Below are 24,187 nucleotides of genomic sequence, written 5' to 3' on the forward strand. Positions count from 1 at the left end.
CGTGTGCAGGCAAAACATCAATGCACATAAAAAAATAAAATTAAAAATATTAAAAAAAACCCCAATTATCCTCTGTACCAGGATTCCCTTCCCTAGATATTTTCCTTAGAGTAATTCTTACAAATAGATATCAAAAGCCATTTAAGAGAACATTCACCAAAGTTCTGTTTCTCTAAGCATTTTTATATTTAAACTTGAAACAGTGTAAGGGGAACACCCTACCCCAAAAAGAGATAGTTTATTTGGAGTAGATATTTCATCATATTTATTTCATACAAGTATTTATTTCATCATATATGTATGATGAAATATCTCACAACAATAAAAATAAAAGTACTGGAGTTACACATATCATCATGGATGGATCTCACATAATTTTAAGTAAAGGAATCAAGATACAAAAGAACACATATTTCAGGTTCAAAAACAAGAAAAGTGAGCCGAGTATGGTGGTGTACACGTTTAATCCCAGCTCTCAGAAAGCAGAGGCAAGCGAATCTGTTAGTTCAAGACTAGCCTGGTTTACATAGTGAGTTCCAGGACAGTCAGCCCTACATAGAGACCCAGTCTCAAAAATGAAATCAAAACCAAACCAACCAACCAACCAGCCAACCAACCAACCAACCAAAACAAAACAAAAACAAGAAAATTAAAATAGTTGCATTTGTATTCAGTGATGACAAAGATAGTTTTCAAAAGAGAGAAACAATAGGATTATTGTTAGTAGAATAGAGGCCCCTAGTTGGAACTGACCTGAAAGTCTCCTCCCAGAGGACTATCTCTTACCAAAAGAAGGAGCCAGGGGAGTCTCCAAAGGAGGGAAGCAACCAACAGTCCTACCCAGCCATGATGCCTGTGAACCACAATGTTAGCATGGCATCCTAACGCTAAGGTTCAGGAGTAGCAATCATACCTTGGCAATAACTAACAGCTCTTACTGGACTTAAGCCATGCTCGGCAATAAGGAAATGGTGCCTGATGCTAGAAACCCAGCCAACTACCCTGGGCTAGTGAAGGCATGGATCTTCGAGAAGAACCTCAAGTGTCACTTTACTAAACCAGTATATTCCCTAAGTACATGATAAATGTTAATCTTTATACTCACAGATAAGTGCAGTCCTCACCCCTCATCAAGGAAAAGTCTCTTTGCAACATTGCAGAAAACTACAACCAATCAAGATGTGGACTTGTGGAGGCCAGTCCCAACAGATACATCTATAATACACTCCTGCATAAAGCTCGGGTAACATCGAGGAAGGGGAGGCAGGAGATTGTAAAAGCCAGACAACAGGGCATTTGCTGCGAGACTGTATCTTCTAGAAATGTCAGAAGCCACACCCATAAAGTCTGAACAAGAGTAGAACATGGAATAAACATGCTAATGTGGAGAGCGGGGTAAGTCCCTGAAGCCTCAACCCTAGACAAAGAACTACAGGTAACGAAGGGATGGTGGGAGCAGGAGAAACAGTGTTCATCAGGAAACAGTACACTAATCCGTTCTCCGATACCAAATGGTCAGTCCTGCAAACATATACATGTAAGTAACATTATATGGACTGAGCAGGTTTTATATATGTATTTAGGAATATGTATATAGCAATAGTTAACAAAAATGGGGCCATGAATTTGAACACAAGCAAAGAGGAATGTATGGGAGGGTTTGGAAGGAGGAAAGGGAAGGGAGAAATGATGTGATTATAATTTCAAAAAATAAAAAAAATAATTTTGAAGTGAGAGGACTTATATGGTTACCACTGAAACAGGATAGAGGCCACTTAGGGGAACAAAATGTGATGTGTATGTGGTGGCTTCTGAAGGTCTGAGCAATGAATGTCCTCTTTTTAATCTGAGGAGTATACATGGGTTGACTCCATTCCTTCAACTACAGATATACACTTTATTCACTCTTTCCCAACGTTCTGATTACTTATCTAGATGGAAAATGTTTCTCCTAGACACCTAAATCGGCCATTCCCCTACTAGGCAGCCAGCAACAAAGGGCACTTACGAAGACTTGAAACCTTTAAAGAAAAGAAGAGAGGTTGAGAAATGCAAAGGTCTCATCCGTACACCTGGAAAGTACCAGGGAGATGGTGGGATACAAGAGGGATCCTGTAGGTGCTGGTGTCTGTGGCGGCACAGGAGGTAGAGATGAGTCCTCTCTAAGCCACCCCTGACAATGTAATGACAATCGATCTAAACGCAGGAACTGGCAAAGTGAAAATCTTCAGCTGAGGCCTTAGAGGTTTCTATTTTCGGAGCACACGTTCAATAACTCTGAGTCAGTGTTCCGAAGGTGGGAAAAGTACGTGCTTATATTGGTGCGAGCTCTTGGAGGTAAGGAAATGGGCTACATGGCTCTAGTTGACGGAAGAAGACTAAATACACAGAATGGACTTGAATAGAAGGGAACTGTCTGATAATCATTTGTTATGTGTTAAGCCACCGGGCGCAAATAACGGTCTTTCACCCTGGTCATTAAAGGTGCTTGTGATGAGAAGGGGGAGGCTCAAAGCTCACAAGTCTTGCTTCCTTAATGGCTACCAATTTTTTTCGTTTCTTTTTTTGGTTTTCAAGACAGGGTTTCTCTGTGTAACAGTCCTGGCTGGCCTTGAACTCACAGAGATCTGCCTGCCTCTGCCTCTGCCTCTGGGGTGCTGGGATTAAAGGTGTACACCAATGTCTGGCTTGTAAAGCTCTTTTTAATTGTACTTTCAAAATATTTTTTTTCTTCTCACAAAATAAATAAATACTGCGGGGCAATCTGTAAACTGTTTTTTGTTATTTTTAGGACCTAGAGTGGAAATTGCATCCTGACAGCCTTGGGAACAGCCACTTTTAATTTGTCTTTCCAAATTCTGGCCCCCATCCCCTTCACAGAATTTCCCCCTTTTACTTTTCTTCTGTTGCTCCTCTGGAATACACAAGTTCTAGATGAGACTTCTTCCCACAAGTCTGCTCAGGACTACCCATGTACTGAGATGTCTTTGGACTTCAAAGCTGTCTCAATACCCTCCTGTACCTATTTACTGCCCCCCCCAAGGGAACTAAAACAGCAAAGACAACAGGCCTGTACCTCAAAACTCTTGTGGGATCCTATATAAGAAATACAAAAACAGCACACAGTCTTCATCAAGTCCTATTCATGGGCATGTCTGAATATATCAGCAAGAATTAGGAGGGCTTCATGTACTTTAACAGAGAAAATCATTGCTGGAGACACCTGGTTTCCTTTGTTGCTACACAATACTATATAGTACCTTCTGTCACAACTTTTTTTAGTCAGAATTTCAAAAAGAAAATAAGCTATTTGTTCCACGCTGAAGAAATGCAATGAGAAGACAAACGGAACACGAACCCCATGGTTTCTGGTTTAAAATATTTTTATTATTAAAAAAGTACAGTCATCAGACAGAACCAGATTGCTGAGTACCCAGGCACCCACCCTGCCTGGGAGCTGCCGCGGGAGCTGCCCCACTGAGCTGAGACAGAGGAACCTCTGGGGGGCCATGCTTACTGAGGCAATTCTCGAGAATCTTCAGCTACACGACAGATGAGGGAGTTGCTCAACATCGTCCCTCTGAACAAGAACAAGTATAAAATGAGCGAAAATAGGTGCTGCTCTAAAGCACTAAAACGAGGAGGCACAAACAGAAGAGTTATAGAGACTAATGCATAATATACTGTTTTAGAATTTCTTTAAATAATGACAAAACTCCAAGAAATCCCTTCACTGCAGGCTCCTTTCCCCACCACACAAAAAAAGTCAGTTTCTGGTACTGCTCTCCTGCTGTGGCCTCCTGTCAAAAACAGGGATGAACATCACTAGGGACTGTCTTCCCTTTTCATTCAGGAATACAACGAAAACAGCACTGTATACAACATAGTTATAAAAGTAACGTCCAACACAGTTATTTGTACTGACCCTAGGAGACATCTACTGGAAGGGAAGGAGAATTTGTTAACAAAATAGTTATCTCTTCCCTTGCCCCCAACCCACCACCAGAAAAAAAGAAATGGAAAGTGATACCCAGTGTTTGAGAAACACCTACATAATTTCCATTCTCTTCCAGTCCACTCCCAACCCAACCATCCCACCCCACTCCCCTCCTACCTTTACTGTTTAATGTACAGTACACGCAGAAAGAGAAATTTTAACTCATGAAACGGAACTGACCAAAGACTGAAAAGCTTTGAGAAATTGTCTTTGTGCTTCTGACAAAGTTATATGTAATGCAGTCCAACCAGAGTAAGAAAGGGAGAAAAATATCATTTCAAAACTACGTGTTTTGCCTCTTATTTTATGTTAGGTCCTAATATGTTTCGCTTCTGGAAACAGTTGATAATCCTGGAGTCAGAGGATGTAGGGAAAGTGAGGATAACAGAACAAACAATATTGCTTCCAGTGGCCACTCTTCATTGATCTTTCTTATTGATTAAATTTAGCTGTTTTACTAATGAGGGATAATCTCCTTTCCATAGGATAAATATAAGGTACTCTAATTAGCATCATAGTAATGATTATAATACTTTCTCGCTCATTTAGAAATCACGCATCATTTTTTTAAACATCTATTAATAAGAAGCCTCACAACACTCCTGTGAGGTAGATATGTGGATCCCCATTTTTAGATGGGTTAATAGAGGCACAGAGAGGTGATGTGACTTGCCTAAAAACTGGGGAAAATACAGAAGAGAGGCAAATCAGGATACCACCCAGTTGTCAGAGATCCATATTTAGTAGAGAAAAAGACAGTGCTAAATGTTTCTTTAAACTAGGCCCATGGTGCTTTCCCATTTATCCCTTATTAGGAACTAACACACAATGGAAGATCAACAAGTTTCCTTGACTTCTTCAAGGTTAGGTCAATCACCAATGGTTTGCTTCATGTATGAGGAAGCATTTAGGGGCTAGGATAGAATTGAGAATACAGATATCTCTAATTCAAGAATCTTGTAGATCACTCTGTTTCAAAGAGTTGTTGAAGTTCTAAAAAAATGTTACTATCATGTACATAAGCACCAGGTTCTAACTGATTGATTTTTCTCATGGGTATACAGGATAACACTTAAGACACTGTTAATATGTATATAAACTGGATTTCAACAATTAATAAATGCCAGAAGGGGGAGCAATGGTTGTCACTGTTAGCATGGAAGGCTATGAAGATAACTAAGGATTGATGACAACTATATGAACTCATATATAAATAATAAAGATATTACATATGGAAATGTTTATAGACATGTGCATATATATAACTTAATATATATGCATATATTTCTTTGTTGTATTGGCTGAGAAGGCCTTTGAAGAAATAATATCCCCAAAGTAGCAAACCTACATGGTGCACAGATCCTGGTTTCTGATACAATTCTTCAGTAAAAGGAATTAGAACTCATTGAAGAAATGTCTGGTTATGAGAGTGCCCTCCACAAAACAAAAACAAGATGAATCTGGAACATCTTGAGACACTAAAAATTAAGCACATGCTGAAAAAAAAATGATGGGGTAGGTAAAAAAGACTTAGGAATCAATTCAAAAGAGCTCCTAACAGTCAAAGCTATAATTTGGGCAACAAAATAAAAGTAGCATTGGATTATAAAATAAACTATAAAATAAATATCTGAGTCCATGTTGGCATAAATAAACAACTATGTAAATAAATAAATGGGGAGGAGGCAAAGCTCCCATGCAGAAGAATTCCAAAGGATTTATGTAGACACTTGCTCTCAAGGACATGGTACATAACTCACCATTTCCATGTGTGGGCTGCTGTGCTTCCTTCCAGAGAGTGTAGTATGATGATAGGAAAAGGGGTACATGGGAGAAATTTCATAGATATTATCCCAGCCATGTGACTGAAGATACCATGAAGAATGATAAGTCACAGAAATATGATGTTATGAAAATAGTAACTCATTTGTGTGGTTATTCAGGCCCAAATCCATTAACCTTGTCTTTTCATGAGAAAAATAGCAAATAAATACCAAGTGAAGAACATCCTTCCAAGGTCCTTGAGAGTAAGGAAGTCCAAGAAACTGTCACAACCAAAGGAGTTGGGACTCCTAAATCAAAGCAGTACTTTGATGAGATATTAAAACAAAAAGAGGACGACAGTCGGAATAAAGCACTGGCTGCAGCTAACATTGATGCATCAATATTGTTTCACTAATTGTAACAAGTGTACCATACTAATGTAAGATGTGGAGTAAACAGGAACTCTGTTCTACCTTCACATTTTTTTCTGAAAAGCTATAAGAGTTCCAACATGGAAAGCTTATTTAAGAAGAAAGTCTTTTTTACAAACATTTGTGTTCTGCACATAAGGAACTCCACTAATCCATCAAACCAATTTACATTTCCTATATTTCACAATGGCAATTATCAACAGTTGTGTTCAGCTTCCAGATGTCTACAGAAGGAAGAATTCCACTGTAATAAATTTCTGAATATTAGCCATCCCTATGAGATTTCCATGTCCTAGGCAAATGTCATACTAACAGTGCTTTGCTGTTGTAAGCCCATTCAACTTAGTTAAAGCGCAGATGTTCCCCAAGAGAGATGCATTTCATTTCCTTTGTACCCCACCATCTAGCAAACATGCATGTGCTTTTGGTGCAGTAATTCTACACTGCATTGTGTTGGAATCAATTCACTCTGTGAAATTTTCTTCATCATGACACATTTTTAAAGAATAGGTTTGTAATTGGAAAGACTTTACCATTTTTGGAAAAGGGGGCAATGAGAATAGGGTTAGAAATGTTTCTGGACTAAAGACCATGAACAAGCATTTGCACAGTCAATTACTACTCTGCAGAAATAGATTTGAAGAAAGGCTCAGAGATGCCACGAGCATCGATATCTAGGATCCTAATTTGATCACCATTCTGAGTACTATAATTTGATAATGCTCATTTGTAAATATATGTCTCAATGTAAATATTGTAACCATATGTATCAATATCCTGAAGTCTAAGGGGCATGTGCCAATTCTGAACTCTGGAAAGCAAATCTCAGGATCCAAAGTGGGAAAAAAGTGGGTAACCCTTTGGACTCTGTTCTATAATATTGTACCAACTACTCAATTATAAGCTTAAGCCCATGCATGGTAGTAATATACATTTATCAATCTGTCATACAATGTGGTCCCCATGAATAGACTTGCCCTAGATATTTATTAGTGCTTTAGTAATTAGTATACAGCTTGGAACTTGTATACCATAAGTCAGGAAAAATCCTGTATGAAGATAATGATAATAGCAAAACCTACACGTCATCTGGAAAAGTACAAGTAGGCCTTAACTTATGGAGAATTTATAGTCTGGAAAGACACTGAAACTTGAAACAAGGTAAATTTAAAATAAAAAAAAGCCTGGAAATATCAAACTCTGAGAACAGAAATACTGTATGCGTAATGTTAACTGGCAATGACCATAAGCACTTACTACTTCCTTTGTCGTCAACTATATATGAATTTTGAGTGATTTAAAGTTTTCTGAAGTATAACATATAAAATTGGACAAATATTGCAACCAATCACATAATTTTTTATTTAATTTGGTTTACTAGTGTGATCCCTGGGAGAAGGAGTACATAGGTCTACATAAGGCCTCAAAGGAAATATCTGCAGAAAGAATCGAACCCGTATTTGCCTCATCTGTAAGATGGGAGGGATGGGTAGAAGTAGACAGGACCCCTTCTGGATGGTAGAGTTCTAGGATTTAGCTAGAAAGGACAGCCACGGGAGGTAGTAACCTGAAGTATTCAAGCTAGAGCTTTGAATATCTGCCAAGAAAAAAGGTTTAGTATGAAGACAACCTTTAGGCAAGAGGCTGCATCCAATCCTAATGATACAAAGCTCCTCTCCTTTTTTCCCAGGAGAGGAAATATGCCACATGGAGGTAGATCTGAGGTCCAGGGCCAGGAACAGAGCGTTTTATGCCCCAGAGAATATTAGGAACAGTCTGATTGGGCAACCAAATGTATATTATGCATCCTGCTGTTACATCTAAAATAAATGGCTTGGGTATTGGCAGCAGTTATAAAACATTAAAAATGATTTTTATATGTCAGTGTCAGAAAAAAATCTTTTCTATCTCATTAAAAACAGAAGAATGAGTGCCAAAAAATGGCATGAAGTAAACAAAATGCCTTGAGTGCAACCCCTCACCTCTGTCTAACATGCTCAGTGTACACTTTCTCTCAGGTAATACGCTGAATGGTTGCTCTATGTAAACAAAAGAATAAACAGTACAGCGGAGCCCAACGAAAGCGCCGTTTCAACGGGCTGCCCTTTGAATGAGGTTTGGGATTAACAGCAATTCTAATATCTTATCCAAATAATTGCTCAAAGGGTCCTCCAAGGTCTGCTTTTTCCTGTCACTGCCTGACATATTTTCCTAGAATACTTCTCCCTACTGATCTGTCTTTCTGTGCTTTGAATATTTGTCCAAACTTAACCTAAAAAGAATGTAATTGTGCCATAAAACCTTTAATTATAAAGGAGCATGAGGAGGAAGAGGAGGTCGAGAAAAATCCCTTCATTTCTTTGATGGACTTCAAAAAGGAGGGCTGGTACTGTCTGTAAACCAAACTGGTAAGAACAAGTAAAACTGGATCTACAAAACCTTCAAGGTTAGAATGAGACTCTGTATTTCAGACTCAATTCTCTGTAAATCTGACCAATCAACTCCACTGTTATGCCCCTTGTACCTATGACTTTGAAAAAAAAACCCTCATTTTAGGACATTGCTAAGTGACCTTAAGTACTGGTTACAGTATATATACTGTATCAATACATATTTATATAATGGATAAAAGTTTTAAAAAACAAGAGAAAAGTGGCAGGGGGAGCAGCGGATGTTTGTTCACAGCCTTGAGTTTGATTCCTGTTTTGTTTGTTAGTGTAGGAAAAATGTCTATAACACAGCATGAGGGATCAGGGAGGGCAACCATGGGTGCCGCACTAGAATTCAACCCAGGAAGAGGTTGAGAAAACTGAAGTCTGGACAGTGAAGAGGTGAAAGCGGAATATGAAGAGCCGCACGGGAGACCGGCTAACTTTTGTTCCAGTCTCATCAACCTGGCTCAGTAGGCTGTTCTAACCCCTAATCACAGGGGCAAGTTGTAGTCAAAGAGGCAAACAGGGTCTCGACCTCAGCAGACACTCAGGAGACCAGTGTAGCACGTCAGCTGTGGCCTGGGATATTCACATGGTGTCATGACGCCGGCGGTGGAGGGACAAGTGGTCAGATCGAGAAAAACTGCGGTTGCAGTCTGTGCACCGGAAGGGCTTGATGCCTGTGTGCTTACGGAAGTGGCGAGTGAGCTCATCCGAGCGAGCAAATTTCCAGGAGCAGCCATCCCAGGTGCACTTGTAAGGCTTCTCTCCTGTAGTGGGAACACAGCAAAATGAAGGTAATCAGGAAATGACTGGCTACCAGAAAGACAGCAGAATACATGATATATATATCAAAGCTTTAGTCCAAAAGTAAGACAATCACCTTGAAGGGGCACTCTCATTCACCTTTTTAACTAATAAGTTTGACAAATAAAAACCATTTTGCGCCAGGCGGTGATGGCGCACGCCTTTAATACCAGCACTTGGGAGGCAGAGGCAGATGGATCTCTGTGAGTTCCAGGCCAGCCTGGTCTACAGAGCAAGATCCAGGAAAGGCGCTAAAGCTACACAGAAAAACCCTGTCTCGAAAAACCAATAAAAAAAATCATTGCTTGTCTTCTACAAGTTTCAAAATATGCACACACTGTGGACTGGTTAAATCTAGCTAATTAGCATATGCATTACTTTACATACTTCCCGTTTTTTTTTTTATAGTGAAGATACTAAAAAATTTACCCGACTACACACTGCTGCTTGCAAAAGGTCTAAACTTAGCCTGAGACAGTAAAGTGGAGGGGACATGGGCTCTCAAAGAGTCTTTGAATCCTGCTTCTACCACACTAACCATATAATAAATAGTCTATTTTCTCAAATCTAAACAGAGGCAAAAATGTCTCACAAGGTTGTTCAAAACATTTTAAAAGTGGAGGCTAGACATAGGAAAGCATCCTTGCAACCCTAGCACTCAGGAGGGAGAGGCAGGAGGAACATTACAAGTTTGAGGCCAAGCTAGACTGCATAGTGAGTTCCAGGCTATGCAAGGCTATACAGTGAGGTACTGTCTCAAAAGAAAAACGGAAGAAAAAAAAAAAGGTCAGATTGCTAGTCTAAACTGTATTAGTTACATTTCTCCTCTCTGTGACCGAATGCCTGGCAAGAAGTAAGTGAGGGAAGAAAGGACTTCTTGTGGATCACAGTTTGAGGGCATGCAGTGCACCAAGGCCAAGGAGGCAGGGTAGCGGCAGCCTCCATTCCGTCGGGAGCTTGGTTCAGCGTGTACTCACATCTCTAGATCAGGAAGCAGAAAGAGGACAGAAAGTGGGGCTGGGCTGTAAGCCTACCTCCCAGAGAGTCACTTCCTACAGCCAAGCCCCAACTGCCAAAAATTCCACAGCCTCCCCCAAACAGCTCGAGAAGCTGGGGGCCAAGTTTTCAAACACGGGAGCCTGTAGGCGGAATTTGACATGCAAATTGTAACACAAATCCAGGTGGCTGCTACTTTCTACTCCACTCCACTAGTCCAACTACATTCTTTCATCTGATGCTTCTTAATGAATAATCTGAAATAAAGCCATCCACAAGAAGAACAGGCGATTCAATGGGAAGAGCACTCGTCGAAAGCTGTAAGGTCGGAAACTCGCACATGGAAAGGAATGGGGCGAGCTATGAAGCCCAAGTATTTGAAATAGCTCCACACTCAGACTCTTAAGGTTATAACCGGATTATATATGGGGCATGAATGCTCAGGAGAGAAAGAAAAATGGCCCCCAAAAAGTAGTATAGGAAGAATTACCGTAGTGCAATCCCATTATATGCATAGGTCCCATACCATACATTTGTACACTCAAGATAAAGGAAACATCAATACACTGAAATAGAAATTATAGAAAAAGGATCAACAATGAGAAAAGTAACAGCGAAGGATGGTAGGAGGCCTTTTTAAAATAACTTTTTGTACTGCTTGAATACTTTACAAACATGATACAGACGTATATTATATTAAAAAATAAGCCAGGAGGGGTAGTGAACACCTGTAATCCTAGTACTAAAGAAATTGAGGTAAGAGGTCCAAGAATTTGAGGCTAGACTGGGTTCCTAAGTGAAATTAGGTTGCACAAGTTAATTAATTGGGGCCAGAGAGATGGCTCAATGGTTCTGAGCACTGGATGCTCTTGCAGAGGTCCTAGGCTCAATTCCCAGCATGGGAAGGTACCTCACCACCACCAGTAACTCCAGTTACAGAGGATCTGATGCCTTCTACACATGGTGCAGAGACACACATACACAGGAAACACCCATATGCATAAAATAAAAATAAATAAATCAAATTTTTTTCGAGACAGGGTTTCTCTGTGTAGCCCTGGCTATCCTGGAATTCACTCTGTAGACCAGGTTGGTCTTGAACTTAGAGATCTGCCTGCCTCTGCCTCCCAAGTGCTGGGATTAAAGGCATGCATCACCACTGCCCAGCCTAAGTATTTTTAATTAAAGGAAATATGTTATATGGACAAATAAATATTAACTGTGGTTAAATCTAGGTCATAAATCATAGCAATATTCGTTTTTTTCCTTAATACACTTCTCTGTTTCTCATCTACTATGATGAGTATGTATTCTTTTATAATCAGAGACAACAATGTAGACACAAAGTGTATTAGGATTCTAACAGTTTGTTCTTCTATCCCTCTTTTCCCCCGTCATAAAATTTCCTGGGCATTTCCTTTTTTTCTGTTTTCAATTCTGGTGGCAATCTGATTTGCATCTTTTCACTTACTGCTTGCCACCTGCTAACCCTCCCAAGTGTTCACTAATTAACTGTATGTACAGCTGTTAGATAATGGACACCAGAATGGAGTCCAGTCTAGCTCACGTTTGGAGTATTACCCGGAAACTATATGGTTGATTAAAGATGGTTGTTACTGATCATTTCAACATTCAGAAATTGCCACATAAGCCTCTAAGAAGAATGACACACAGCTGAATGTATCAAATGTATTAAGACTAAAGATAACCTGGGTGTAGTAGTACACACCTTTAATCCCAGACCCACAAGACAGAGACAGGGAGATCTCTGAGCTCAAAGTCAGCCTGCTCTACATAGTGAGTTTTAGTCTAGGCAGGGCTACCTTGTCTATCTTTCTCACCAAACAAAAGAAGAGACTGGAAGGTTACACATGCTTATTAACATCTAGAAAGAACAGGATTTCAGAGAACGTAGGAGTGCAAATGAGATTTTCTTTTTGCTTTGATTCAATATAGTAGTATCCCATCCCCACACTTCACAACAGCTTTGCTATGTATAGACTTTATTGTAATTGCTCAAGGATTTCTCCTAGGAAATCCTATTTTCAGTACACCAGGATGAGTAATAACCAACTTGTTAAAGTAGTGCCACCATGTGGTGATCTGAGCTCACTGCTAGAGCACTCATTCAAAATAGTAGTTCAGGAAGAAGTCCATCTTTCTAGTTCAAGATCTGCCTTTTATCATGGTTAAAGAAGCTTTTGTTCAAGCTAATGCCAGTGTTATCTAGACACCAAAACCTGATGAGGACATATGAAAAAAAAAAGGCAAGCAAGCAAGGTATAGGCCAACAGCCTTTATGAACCTAGACACGAAAATCCTCAATAGATTATTTTCAAACTGAATTAAACAGCATATCAAAAACAATAAGACATGGTTAACTTGATTAAATTCTGATATGCCAGGATGGGTCAACATACACATATCAATAAATGTAACAGTACATAAATAGGATCAAAGATAAATATCTCATGATAATTTTAAAAAATGCAGGACAGGACTCTGATACAGCTCAACATATATTCATAATATAAGCCTTGAAGAAATTAGGAATAGGAGGATCACATCTCAACATGATAAAGGCTATATACAGCAAATCTATAGCCAGCATAATACTGAATGAGGAGAAACCGGAAGCATTTCTTGTACAATAAAAAAGACAAAGATGTTGATGTCTGCAATCCATACTCCTTTTGAATACAGTGCTTGAATTTTATGCACAGCAATAAAGCAAGACGAGAGAGAGAGAGAGAGAGAGAGAGAGAGAGAGAGAGAACTGAGATAGTCTTTCTTCACTTGGTAAAGGTGCTTGCTGCCAAGCCTGATGACCTGAGTTTTATTTTTCTTTTTTTTCCTTTTATTTTATTTTACAATACCATTCAGTTCTATATATCAGCCATGGATTCCCTTGTTCTCCCCCCTCCTGCCCCCTCCCCTTCCCCCCAGCCCACCCCCTATTCCCACCTCCTCCAGGGCAAAGCCTCCCCCGAGGACTGAGAACAACCTGGCAGACTCAGTCAAGGCAGGTCCGGTCCCCTCCTCCCAGATTGAGCCAAGCGTCCCTACATAAGCTCCAGGTTTCAAACAGCCAACTCATGCAATGAGCACAGGACCCAGTCCCACTGCCTGGATGCCTCCCAAGCAGATCAAGCCAATCAACTGTCTCACCTATTCAGAGGGCCTGATCCAGTTGGGGGCCGAGTTTTATTTTTCTAGTAATAAAAATATAGGCCGGGCGGTGGTGGTGCACGCCTTTAATCCCAGCACTCGGGAGGCAGAGCCAGGTGGATCTCTGTGAGTTCGAGGCCAGCCTGGGCTACCAAGTGAGTCCCAGGAAAGGCGCAAAGCTACACAGAGAAACCCTGTCTCGAAAAACCAAATATATATATATATATATATATATATATATATATATATATATATATGTAGTACTTAAAAGGAAACAAAACCAAAAGCAGAACCTGACACTTAGTAAATACTGTTATGACTCTTCTGCATCCCTTTATCGTCACTTCATTAACACCATGCTATAGTTAAACAGTGAACCTGAATGATATCCTAAAGCCCCTTTCCAGTACTAACATGACTATTTTACAAGATATATAATAAAATGATGTGGAAAATGTATGTGTACTACAGCCTTTTAATTTTCTTTACCTTTTCTTCTTTTTCTTTCTTTCTTTCTTTCTCTTTCTTTCTTTCTTTCTTTCTTTCCTTCCTTCCTTCCTTCCTTCCTTCCTTCCTTCCTTCCTTCCTTTCTTTCTTTCTGATCTTTCAAGACAGGGTTTCTCTGTGTTAACAGCCCTGGCTGTCTGGGAACTCTCCCTGTAGACCAGGCTGGCCTCGAACTCACAGAGATCTGCTTGCCTCTGCCTGAGTGCTGGGATTAAAGGTGTGTGCCATCACTGCCTGGCTCACTTGAAATTTATATGGATGAACAAAAGACCTAAATAACCAAAGCAAGCTTGAACAAAATGCTTAGGATAATAATGCTGAAGGTATTTCAAAATATACTACAGAGTAATAGTAACAAAAAAAAAACCCAACACAGTACTGGTATAAAAATGAGACACACAGACCAATGGAATAGAATAAAGAACCCAGAAATAAACCCACACATCTATAGCCACATGATTCTTGACAAAAGAAAAAAACATTATGTTTTGATAGAAAATAACCCCCAAAAGTTATATGGGTTATGTGTTGATAGCTTGTCCCTAGCTAGTAATGCTAGAAGTGACTGGATTATGAGGGTGATAATCAATGCTTAATTTATTCATGCTCTTAAAACTTTATACATTCATAAGTGATGGAGAACACGAGGCAGGGCCTACATAGAGGAAATAAATCAGTGGGCGCATGAAGGTATGGAAACTTAGAAGGCATATATTGTCCATGGCCTTCCTTTGTTTATCTCCGTGTCTCTTGTACGCCACCATGTGGTGAGTCACTCTGTTCCCTGACATCCTCTGCCCCGCGATGTTCTGCTTCACTGGAAGCAACAGAGGCAGGTGGCCATAGACTAAAACCTCTGAAACCAGAAACCAAAATAAATTTTCCTCTTTAAAGTTGATTTGCTCAAATATTTAGTTAAAATGATAAGTATCTAGTGCACATATATTGGGGAAAGACCATCCCAGACAATAAACGGTGTTGGGAAAACTGGATATCCACATGCAAAGCATTGAAAAATTTTCCCTATTTCTCACTAAACAAAGCTTAACCCATACTGGTATAGAAACTCATGTCAGAACCCTAATTTTGAAACTCTTAGCGGAAAATATGTAAGGCACTTCAATGGCTCTAATAGCTCAGGAAATAAAATCAAGACACATGGGGTGATAACAAATTAAAATGCATATGCAGAATAAAGAAACTATCAACAGAAGACACTGACAACGGATAGAATGAGAGAAAAATCTAAGCTAGTTATGCATATGAGAAAGGATTAACATCTAAAATATACAAAGAACTCAAAACAGTTAACAGTAAATGAGTAATTCACTCACTAAATGGAAAAATGATGTGAACACACACTACTGAAAATAAGAAACACAAATACTCTAGTAAATCCATGAAAAAAATGCTTGTTTTTCAGCCATTACAGATGCACAAAAGAAACCTAGACTCCATCTTAGCCTGGCCAGAATGACTATTATAATAAATAAACAAATATACAATATGCTGAGAAGAATATGGAGAAAAAAAAGATTCCTGATGTACTGCTGGTAGAAAAGTAAACTAGTACACAGACAACAACAGTACAGAGATTCCTTAAACAAGACTAAAAACCATGATGAGCATGCTATCGGATGCTCATGATCCCCACACTTGGGAGATGGAGGAAAAGTATCAGAAATTCAGGGTCAGCCTCAGCTACATAGCAAGTTTGAGGTCGGAGGTGGCTACAGGAGGGACCCCATGTCAAAAAAACAAAAACAACAAAAGAAAACCAAACAAAAATCGAAGGGGCTGGTGATGTAGCGAAGTTGGTAGAGTGCTTGCATACCATGCATGATGCCTTGGGTTTATTTAATACCTAGCACTGTAAAACTAGGCACAGCAGCACACTTACTTAGAAGGTAAACGGGCTTTCTGTTCTGCTAGACTGTTTCTGGATTTAGGAAAAGAACAATAGAGCCCAAACCCATAAGTGATCTCTTCTTTGTAGTTTGTCTCCCCTGCCCCCCCACACCGGCCCCGAACCTCATCTTGTAGTATCTGTGTAGGCGAGTGTGTGTGCTGGAGTTGGAATAGTGGGGGGGGGTGGCGGGGTGAGGGGCAGACCTGTATGGATTCTGCGGTGAGCTTTCAGGTGAGAGCTTTTGGTGTACACTTTGCTACATCCTGCAAAGTCACACTGGTGAATCCGTCTTCTCTTTAAGTCGAGAGAGTCTTCTCCCTGCATTTGAGCCACTGTTGCTGGACTAAGCAAAGAAAGAAAGAAAGAAAGAGAGAAAACCAATTACAGTGGTGGTACTTCATACTGTCTTATCATTGATGCAAATTTCATGCTAGCTCCCCAAGAGAAGAAATAATTAGAACAATGTAAGCAATTCTTTTAACTAGGGCCAGTCTGCTTAGGAAATGTAGCTCCCTGAGGAAGCACTGGAGGTGGAAATTTTTCCTTGAGTAGCTACATTGTCAGTGTGAACATTTCACTTCAACAAGTGCCATTCTTGTGCTTAACAAAATACAGTTTTCATATAAGATGTTTGCTCAATGCAAGCTAATTGCTTCTGATTCGTTTCAAGATTAAAAGACCAGACTATTTTGAATCTATAGAGAAAAACACTACAAAAGTATAATTTATAGAAAATTGGAAGATTTTTTTTCAGGGATAGAATTCGTGACATACAATTAGAATGTAATTCTATCATAACATGCATGAGCATACACGTCTGCACACACACTTAGATAGTTCTTAGGAAAGCAGCTAGCTTGTATATTGTTTTCCTCAAACTTTTATTGTTGTGTTCTGTTAATTCTAATGCTATGTGTGTGCTATGTGTGTGCGCGCACACACACTCACACTCACACTCACCCAGACACACACAGTTCCAACTTACTCTTGTTGAAATCCCTGCAGACTCTGTAAGGCCGAGGATCCACTCTCAATAGCACTCTCCTCGCTATCACTTGGAAACTCCAGTGGAGACATGGAGGTGGGGTCAACTTTGACTAAAAACAAAGAAAGACAAGGATGGATGCACCCCTACAATTATTTTCACCTCAACAACCATTTTCAGGATTCCCAGTTTGGCCCATATTAAGAAGTGGAACATAGAATTAAAGAAAGAAAGAGGAGAAAGACAGTAATGGCTGAACAATTATTTTTAGCATAAGAAAGGACAGAGGTGTCTTGGAAGGAAGGGTAACAAGAATTGTTCTTGCGTCACCAGAATGTGAATTTCCCTAGGACACGATCTAAGTGTGATATATCCATCTCTCTACTACCAGCTCCTGGGAAAGGGTCTGCAGAAAAGATGGGTTCCATGTATTTTGGGAACACTGAAGTCTTTGAACAGTTCCCTGACTGTCTTAAGAAAATTCCTAGGATTATCCCAACAATTACGACACTGAAAGCTGATTGTAATATTACATATATGGCGATGATAAATATTTCAAACCATGTCAGAAGCAAGAGATTTTCTTTGATCATTTCTGATTATGAACTAAAATATATGTAATTCTGGAAAGGGACCTATTGTTGAGGACAATGAAAGATGGAGCTTAATTTAGACCTTCTGAATTCTGAGCTCACTTCAAAAGCGAAGTAAGACAGGCCTGTGACACAGGCCTGTAAGCCTCGCTCCTCAATAGGCTGATGCAGAAGAATCGGGAGTTCAACATCTGCTGGGGTAATATGTTTAAAACCAGCCTGAATACATTCATGAAACTGTATCTCAAACAAAAAAAAAATCTTGCTTCTGTTTTTGTTCTTTTAATCAAAAAGAGACCTGGGGGTCTAGTTCAGGAGTAGAGTCCTTGCTTAATATGTGTGAGACCCTAAATTAAACTAGCAGTATCACAAAACATAAATAAATACACAGATGACAGCATATGAAACTCTGAGCAAATTTTCAACCTTCTTTGTTCAACAAATGATCTGTAGCTAAACAACTACTAAGGAGCCCTGTGGAGGGTGTCTCTGGAGAGGTGCACAGTCACATCATAAACGTCTTCTCGAGAATTCCCAACTCAGTTACGAAAAATGGCCTCATACTCTTGAAATCAAATAAAATCTTAGAAGCAATAAAACCTTAAAAGGAAGGTCATAGATGTCAAAGAAAGGGCTGCCTAGGAAACATGGATACATTGCAGAGACTTTTCTGTAGAGACCAGAGCTAAGCCCGGCTAAGTTATGGTAGCTATAGGAATACTGAGTTTTCTCACAAAGCATTCCAAACTGTTTGTTGTTAGTTTGCGTATTAACTCAGTTTTCAAATTTTGCATTTTGCTTTAAAACAGCAATATTTTAAATATGCTTTAAATTATTTACTATCAAATAATAGTGTATAAGGATTCTAGGAAGATACATAATAGTTCACTCAAGAATAGGCATCCCTGTTTGAGAAATATGGACTACCTAAAAGAGATCAATTATAGGTTCTTTTGTGACAAGGTCTCCTTATGTAACCCAGACCACAGTGTAGCCTGCAACTTGTAGTCCAAGGCTAGCCTGGGATTCATAATCATCCTGCCCCAGCCTCTCAAGTGCTGAGATTATAGATATGTGCCAAGATAAATGGCTCATTATACATCCTTAAGCATTACATAGAAATTATTTTAAAACCACTTTCTAAAAAAACGATAATTACAACAAGTCCCCTTTGAAACAGTGTCGCTCAAAATTGGAAGAGGTGAAAAGAGACAAGATAGAAAGGAAGTTCTCTGAAGGCAAGTAACAGTAGGAAGCTGTCAGCCCCACCCACACTCACCTGACCCAGCATTTTTGCCGTCTCCTCCAATGAGTGGGACGGTAATAGCTGCAGGACTCCCATCCGCAGGCAAACTGGTATAGACCATAGGCAAAGACTGAACCACCAGTGGGATTGTCTTTAGTCCACCCATCTTATTTGGCAAACTGACCGAGGGGATAGTGTGAATCACATGTAAAATCGGCTGGCCCCCAGTCCCCTGCGAGGAGGCCAGGATAGAGCCTGGAGTGAGAACGGTTGGGATGGTTGCTGAAGTGCCCGTATCAGATGAAGTAGACACCACGATGGCTTGGGCTGCAGCCGGTGGCCTGGGAGGCCGTATTGGAGCTTGCAGCATGCTAGCAGGCTGGAGAGGAGCCTTCGGTTTGTGAAGGGAAAGATCGACCGGCTCCACCTGGGGCAGGTTGAAATCACTAGCCAGTAGCTCTTCTGGAGGCTCGATCTTGATATCATTAAACAGGGCTGGGTTCTCCATCGAGCTGGCATCCAGGAGTGGGGAAGAAGTCATATTTCTTCTGTCTACTGTCACAGGGGGATGTCTGATCTGAACAGGGCCGGCGACCTAAAATAAATGATTACAAGGGAAGACAACCACCGTTAGTACTCCAAAGAGACATAGGAACAATGAAAGAAAGAAATCTCTACACTCATAGAAAAGATACATCATACTGAAAGAAATGAGACCATAATACACCAAAGAATAAAAAGGAAAGAAAATGCTGCTAAGCACCAGTGTTAAGTATTGGCAATCAAAGATCTAAAATGAAATTCAATTTTAACTTGAGAAATCCAATAAAAGGATATTCATTTAGAAAATAGCTCCTCGATTTAAAAAAAAAAAAAGCAGAAACCATTTATACCATCCTCTTGCAAAAGCATTGTGCTAAGTCCAGTGACAGCAGCTATGAATAAGACACAGCAATGATATTCTTATTTATGAATAAGACACAGCTAAGTATATACTAACTATGATATTAGAATAATATGAGTAGCTTAGAAGTCATACCAAAATAAGTGATGTGACATATGAACAGGAAGCCTCAGAGAAACAAATGAGCAAGTAGATGTAGCACAGTGGTACATCCCTTGCCTAGCAAAATCAAAGCCATAGGTTCCATTTCCAACACTAAAAAGGTTTGTTGGGGCGGCAGGGAGCTGGGGTTAGGTAATTTCTTCTATCTAGACAGGGAAGGCTTTAAAGAGAAGGTGACATTTTAGATGAGTCAGAGAATTAATAAGGCTTTCTCAAGGAGAGAAAAAAGGTAAGAATAACACTTCTATTTGCAATGGTGTATTAGCAGATAATATGCACCAGGAATATAATACAGTGTAATTAGTTGAATTTATATGCAAGATTAAAATCTGTAAATTCTAAATTGTGGCATATTTAAAAATAAATGCACATCTATAATCCCATCAATTGGGAGGCTAAAGCAGGAGAGGCTGAAGTGAGAGGGTCATGAGATTGAGGCCAGCTGGGATATACAGTAAGACTTGGTCTACATATACACACACACACACACACACACACACACACACACACACACACACACACACGTGCGCACGCATACACAGAGAGATACAGATATAGAGACAGAAACAGAGACCCGGACAAAGACATTTGCACTCCCATGTTCACTGCAGCTCTATTCACAACAGCCAAGACATGGATGAAATCTGTCTAGCAAGTGATAAAAGGATAAAGGAAATGCCGTACATATATTCAATAGAATAGTATTCATCTTCAAAAGGAATACAATCCTGTTACTAGTTCAACACAGATGGAATTGGAGATCTCAATTTTAAGGAAAATAAATGGAGTCACTGAAAGACAAGTACCACAAGATCTTACTCATGTGTGGAATCTTTAAAAATAAAACAACTCAATTTGTACAAGTTGGGAGCAGAAAAATTGACTGCCAGAGCTTAGAGACAATGGAAGGAAGATGGTCACAGAATGATCAATGGGAACTAGGCTATGGTTTGATGAAGCAAAGAACCCTGGGATCCTCTCACATAGTATACTGTGTGGCTACATATAGCACTGGGCCAGAGAGATGGCTCAGCTGTTAAGAACGCTTACTGCTCTTGCAGAGGACCTAATTTCAGTTCCCAGCACACACATGGCAGCTCACAAGTCACCTGTGATTTTAGTTTCAGGGGGACCCAACATCCTCTTCTGCCTCTAAAAATACTACAAGCACATGTACTCATGCAGGCCCACATACATAAAAATTTAAAAAACAGAAACAATTTGGAAAAATTTCACTATAAAATGATAGATGTTTGAGGAAATGGCTATGTTTATTATTAGCTGCACATTATTCAGTGTATACAGATATCCAAACATGACATGGTACCACACTAAAGTGTATGAACTTGGTTTTTAATTCATCAGTTAAAATACATTCAAAAATACTAACAAATGGTCATTGAATGTGCAATATAAACATAAAAGTCCCAATCCAATTAAAATATTTCTAAAAATGTGATCAAATCAGATGCCAAGAATGCTGTGTACTGTGTATACAATACCCAAGCAACATAAATCATGACAATGGCCTGGGAGATGGCAGTGCCACTTACGTCAGCCAATCATCAGAGCAAGCCTCTAGTCTCTGACAATCTATGTGAGTTATGGAAGTTTGACACAAGGAGAGATGTTCAAAACGCTCACTTTCTATGCAATTGAGCTCGTCTACTGTTAGATTTGGAAAGAAGGGGAAGGGAGTTCAAGAAAAGGCTGGGCAATAGAAGAGCAGAGCGACATGAGCAAAACTATTAGATTTGAATTTGCCCAATGACAGGAGAGCAGCGAGAGAGGAATGATACTGCATTTAAAGAAAAGAAACAACAGAACTGTGCTGGTAAGACATTTGGAGAAACGTGACTGCTGACCGAATATATGGTATTAAAGAGTTTTTCAATTATAAGCTATGATAATGGTACTACAGTAGTAACCATTTTCTAAAAATTGAGAGAAAATAAGGTGTGAATTTTGAAAAGGATGAGAAATATGGAGAAGCAGTGTCCTCTTGCTGTGACTTCACTTACAGATCACTCCCCTAAAAGCATTCTAGGAATGAGCATGGGCATAGAGAAAAAAATCTATATTCAATCTTCAGAACTTAGCCAGACTACCATCCGCTTTTCTTTTCTGCTTGCTAAGACATTGTTTTCTTGACTTGCAAGCCCCCATCTCAACTCAGGCCTGTGCTAATCTTTTTTTTTTTCAATTGTTCTGTCATATCCTTTCTTCCATCATTCATAAGCATCTCAGGCAATCTGTAACTCATGTGTGCATTAACCCCCGCTGGGAAAGGGGCTCAGGAAAGTCCTGTTAGCAGGAGCAGGTGTCAGCCAAGTAAGATCAGTGATGGAGTTATCAAGAACTGCTTCACTGTGGCTAAGGAGATGGTTGGGGGTTCAGAGAACGTGGTGCCCATGCAGAGGACCTAAGGTTCAATTCTCAGCACCCACACCAGGTAGCTCACAACTATCTGTAACTCCAGTTCCAATGTCCTTTTCCAGCCTCTGCGGGCACATGTACACACATGGTGTACACACAAACAGGCACACACACACACACACACACACACACACATATATATATATATATATACAAAAACAAATTTTTAAAAAAGAACCATTTTAGAGGCTGGAGAGATGGCTCAGTGGTTAAGAGCACTGGCTCCTCTTCCAGAGGTCCTGAGTTCAATTCCCAGCACCTACATGGCAGTTCACAACTGTCTGTAACTCCAGCTCCAGGACATCTGACACCCTCACACAGACATACATGTAGGCAAAACACCAATGTACATAAAATATAAATAAATAAATAATTTTAAAAAAGAACCATTTTACTAAACACACTTTTACTGACTTCCGAATCTACCAAATCAATTTAAGCTACCATTTTTTCCTATATTTCTACTTGTCTCTACCTGAGTAGGTCCATTCACTGATAAAAGAAGTAGAATCCAAAGAATCCATAAGCAGAGCAGGAAGGCCACCTATTTCCATAATTTTTTTTTTACCATGGCTTTTGATGATACTGAGAAAGGAGCTACAATAAAAGTTGTCAGATGCAAGCCACACACACCTATAATCCCAACACTTGGGAGGCAGAGCCAGGTGGATCTCTGTGAATTCAAGGCCAGCCTGGGCTACGGAGCAAGATCCTGGACAGGCACCAAAACTACATAGAGAAACCCTGTCTTGAAAAACAACAACAACAAGAACAAAACAAAACAAGTGTAATATTTGGGCTGGATGGATGGCTCAGAGGTTAAGAGCACTGACTACTCTTCCAGAGGTCCTGAGTTCAATTCCTAGCAACCACATGATGCCTCACAATCATCTATAATGGGATCAGGTGCCCTCTTCTGGCCTGCATTCAGAACACTATATACATAATAAATAAATTTTTTAAAAAAGTTGTCAGATGTAATATTTTCTCTTTAAAGATTTACTTTTGCCGGGAGGTGGTGGTGCATGCCTTTAATCCCAGCACTCAGGAGGCAGAGGCAGGCAGATCTCTGTGAGTTCCAGGCCAGCCTGGTCTACAGAGCGAGATCCAGGAGAGGCTCCAAAGCTACAGAGAAACCCTGTCTCGAGAAAGAAAAAAAAAAAAGATTTGATTTACTTTTATCTTTATGTATGTATGTGTATGTGCACACATATGGGTATGTGCATACTGAGTCTAGGTGTCTGTGGAGGCCAGGTGCTGAGAACTGAACCTTAGGTCCTCTGCATGGGCACCACGTGCTCTTAACCCCCAAACCATCTCTTTAGCCACAGTGAAGCAGTCCTTGATAACTCCATCACTCTGATCTTACCTGGCTCACACCTGCTCCTGCTAACGGGATTTTCCATTATCTATAGCCACTCAGTTTACTGAAAACACTATTCAAGAATATCCAAAATGGAAACTGAACAAAGAAAGTATAGAAATGAAAATATGTTTATTGCTTCGATGAGAGATAATGTTATAGGCCCTGTTCAAACTATCCATCCTGGGTGTGCTTCTATAGAGCAAGCCTGTCCTGTGGGTTCTCAATTTTTCACTAAAACTGTCGGCAATGGTGCTTAAATAATTGATCTCTCTTGCTATCATCACATGGCTTTGAAACAAATGTTAGAAGGTGGTTATTTAGGTCCTAGTGTTTTAATAACTTCCTTAAAAATATCATTACATTTTTCTTGTGGACATACTGATTTCACATGTACTTGTGATACTGAAATGAATCCGGCCTATAGCAAGGATGTGCTGGGTGTCAACGCCTCTGCAAGCAAGCTCCTTAAGAAAACACACTGCAC

General features: G+C 39.8%; 1 protein-coding gene across 3 annotated transcripts in view; it reads right to left on the minus strand.

Annotated features, from left to right (window-relative positions):
- Nucleotides 1–7,530: 7,530 nt before the first annotated feature.
- The window catches only part of Klf8 (Kruppel like factor 8), a 162,410-nt gene continuing 145,753 nt past the window's right edge, over nucleotides 7,531–24,187 (minus strand). For all 3 annotated transcript variants that reach the window (XM_028883422.2, XM_028883421.2, XM_037199360.1), the window contains 4 exons: nucleotides 18,869–19,430; nucleotides 16,997–17,108; nucleotides 16,215–16,354; nucleotides 7,531–9,394 (listed from right to left, as the gene is read on the minus strand). In XM_028883422.2, the coding sequence (XP_028739255.1) occupies nucleotides 9,213–9,394; nucleotides 16,215–16,354; nucleotides 16,997–17,108; nucleotides 18,869–19,430 (996 nt within the window). In that variant the 3' untranslated portion in view covers nucleotides 7,531–9,212. The remainder of the gene's footprint in view (nucleotides 9,395–16,214; nucleotides 16,355–16,996; nucleotides 17,109–18,868; nucleotides 19,431–24,187) is intronic.

Source organism: Peromyscus leucopus, chromosome X (assembly GCF_004664715.2).
Source record: "Peromyscus leucopus breed LL Stock chromosome X, UCI_PerLeu_2.1, whole genome shotgun sequence".
NCBI lineage: Eukaryota > Metazoa > Chordata > Mammalia > Rodentia > Cricetidae > Peromyscus > Peromyscus leucopus.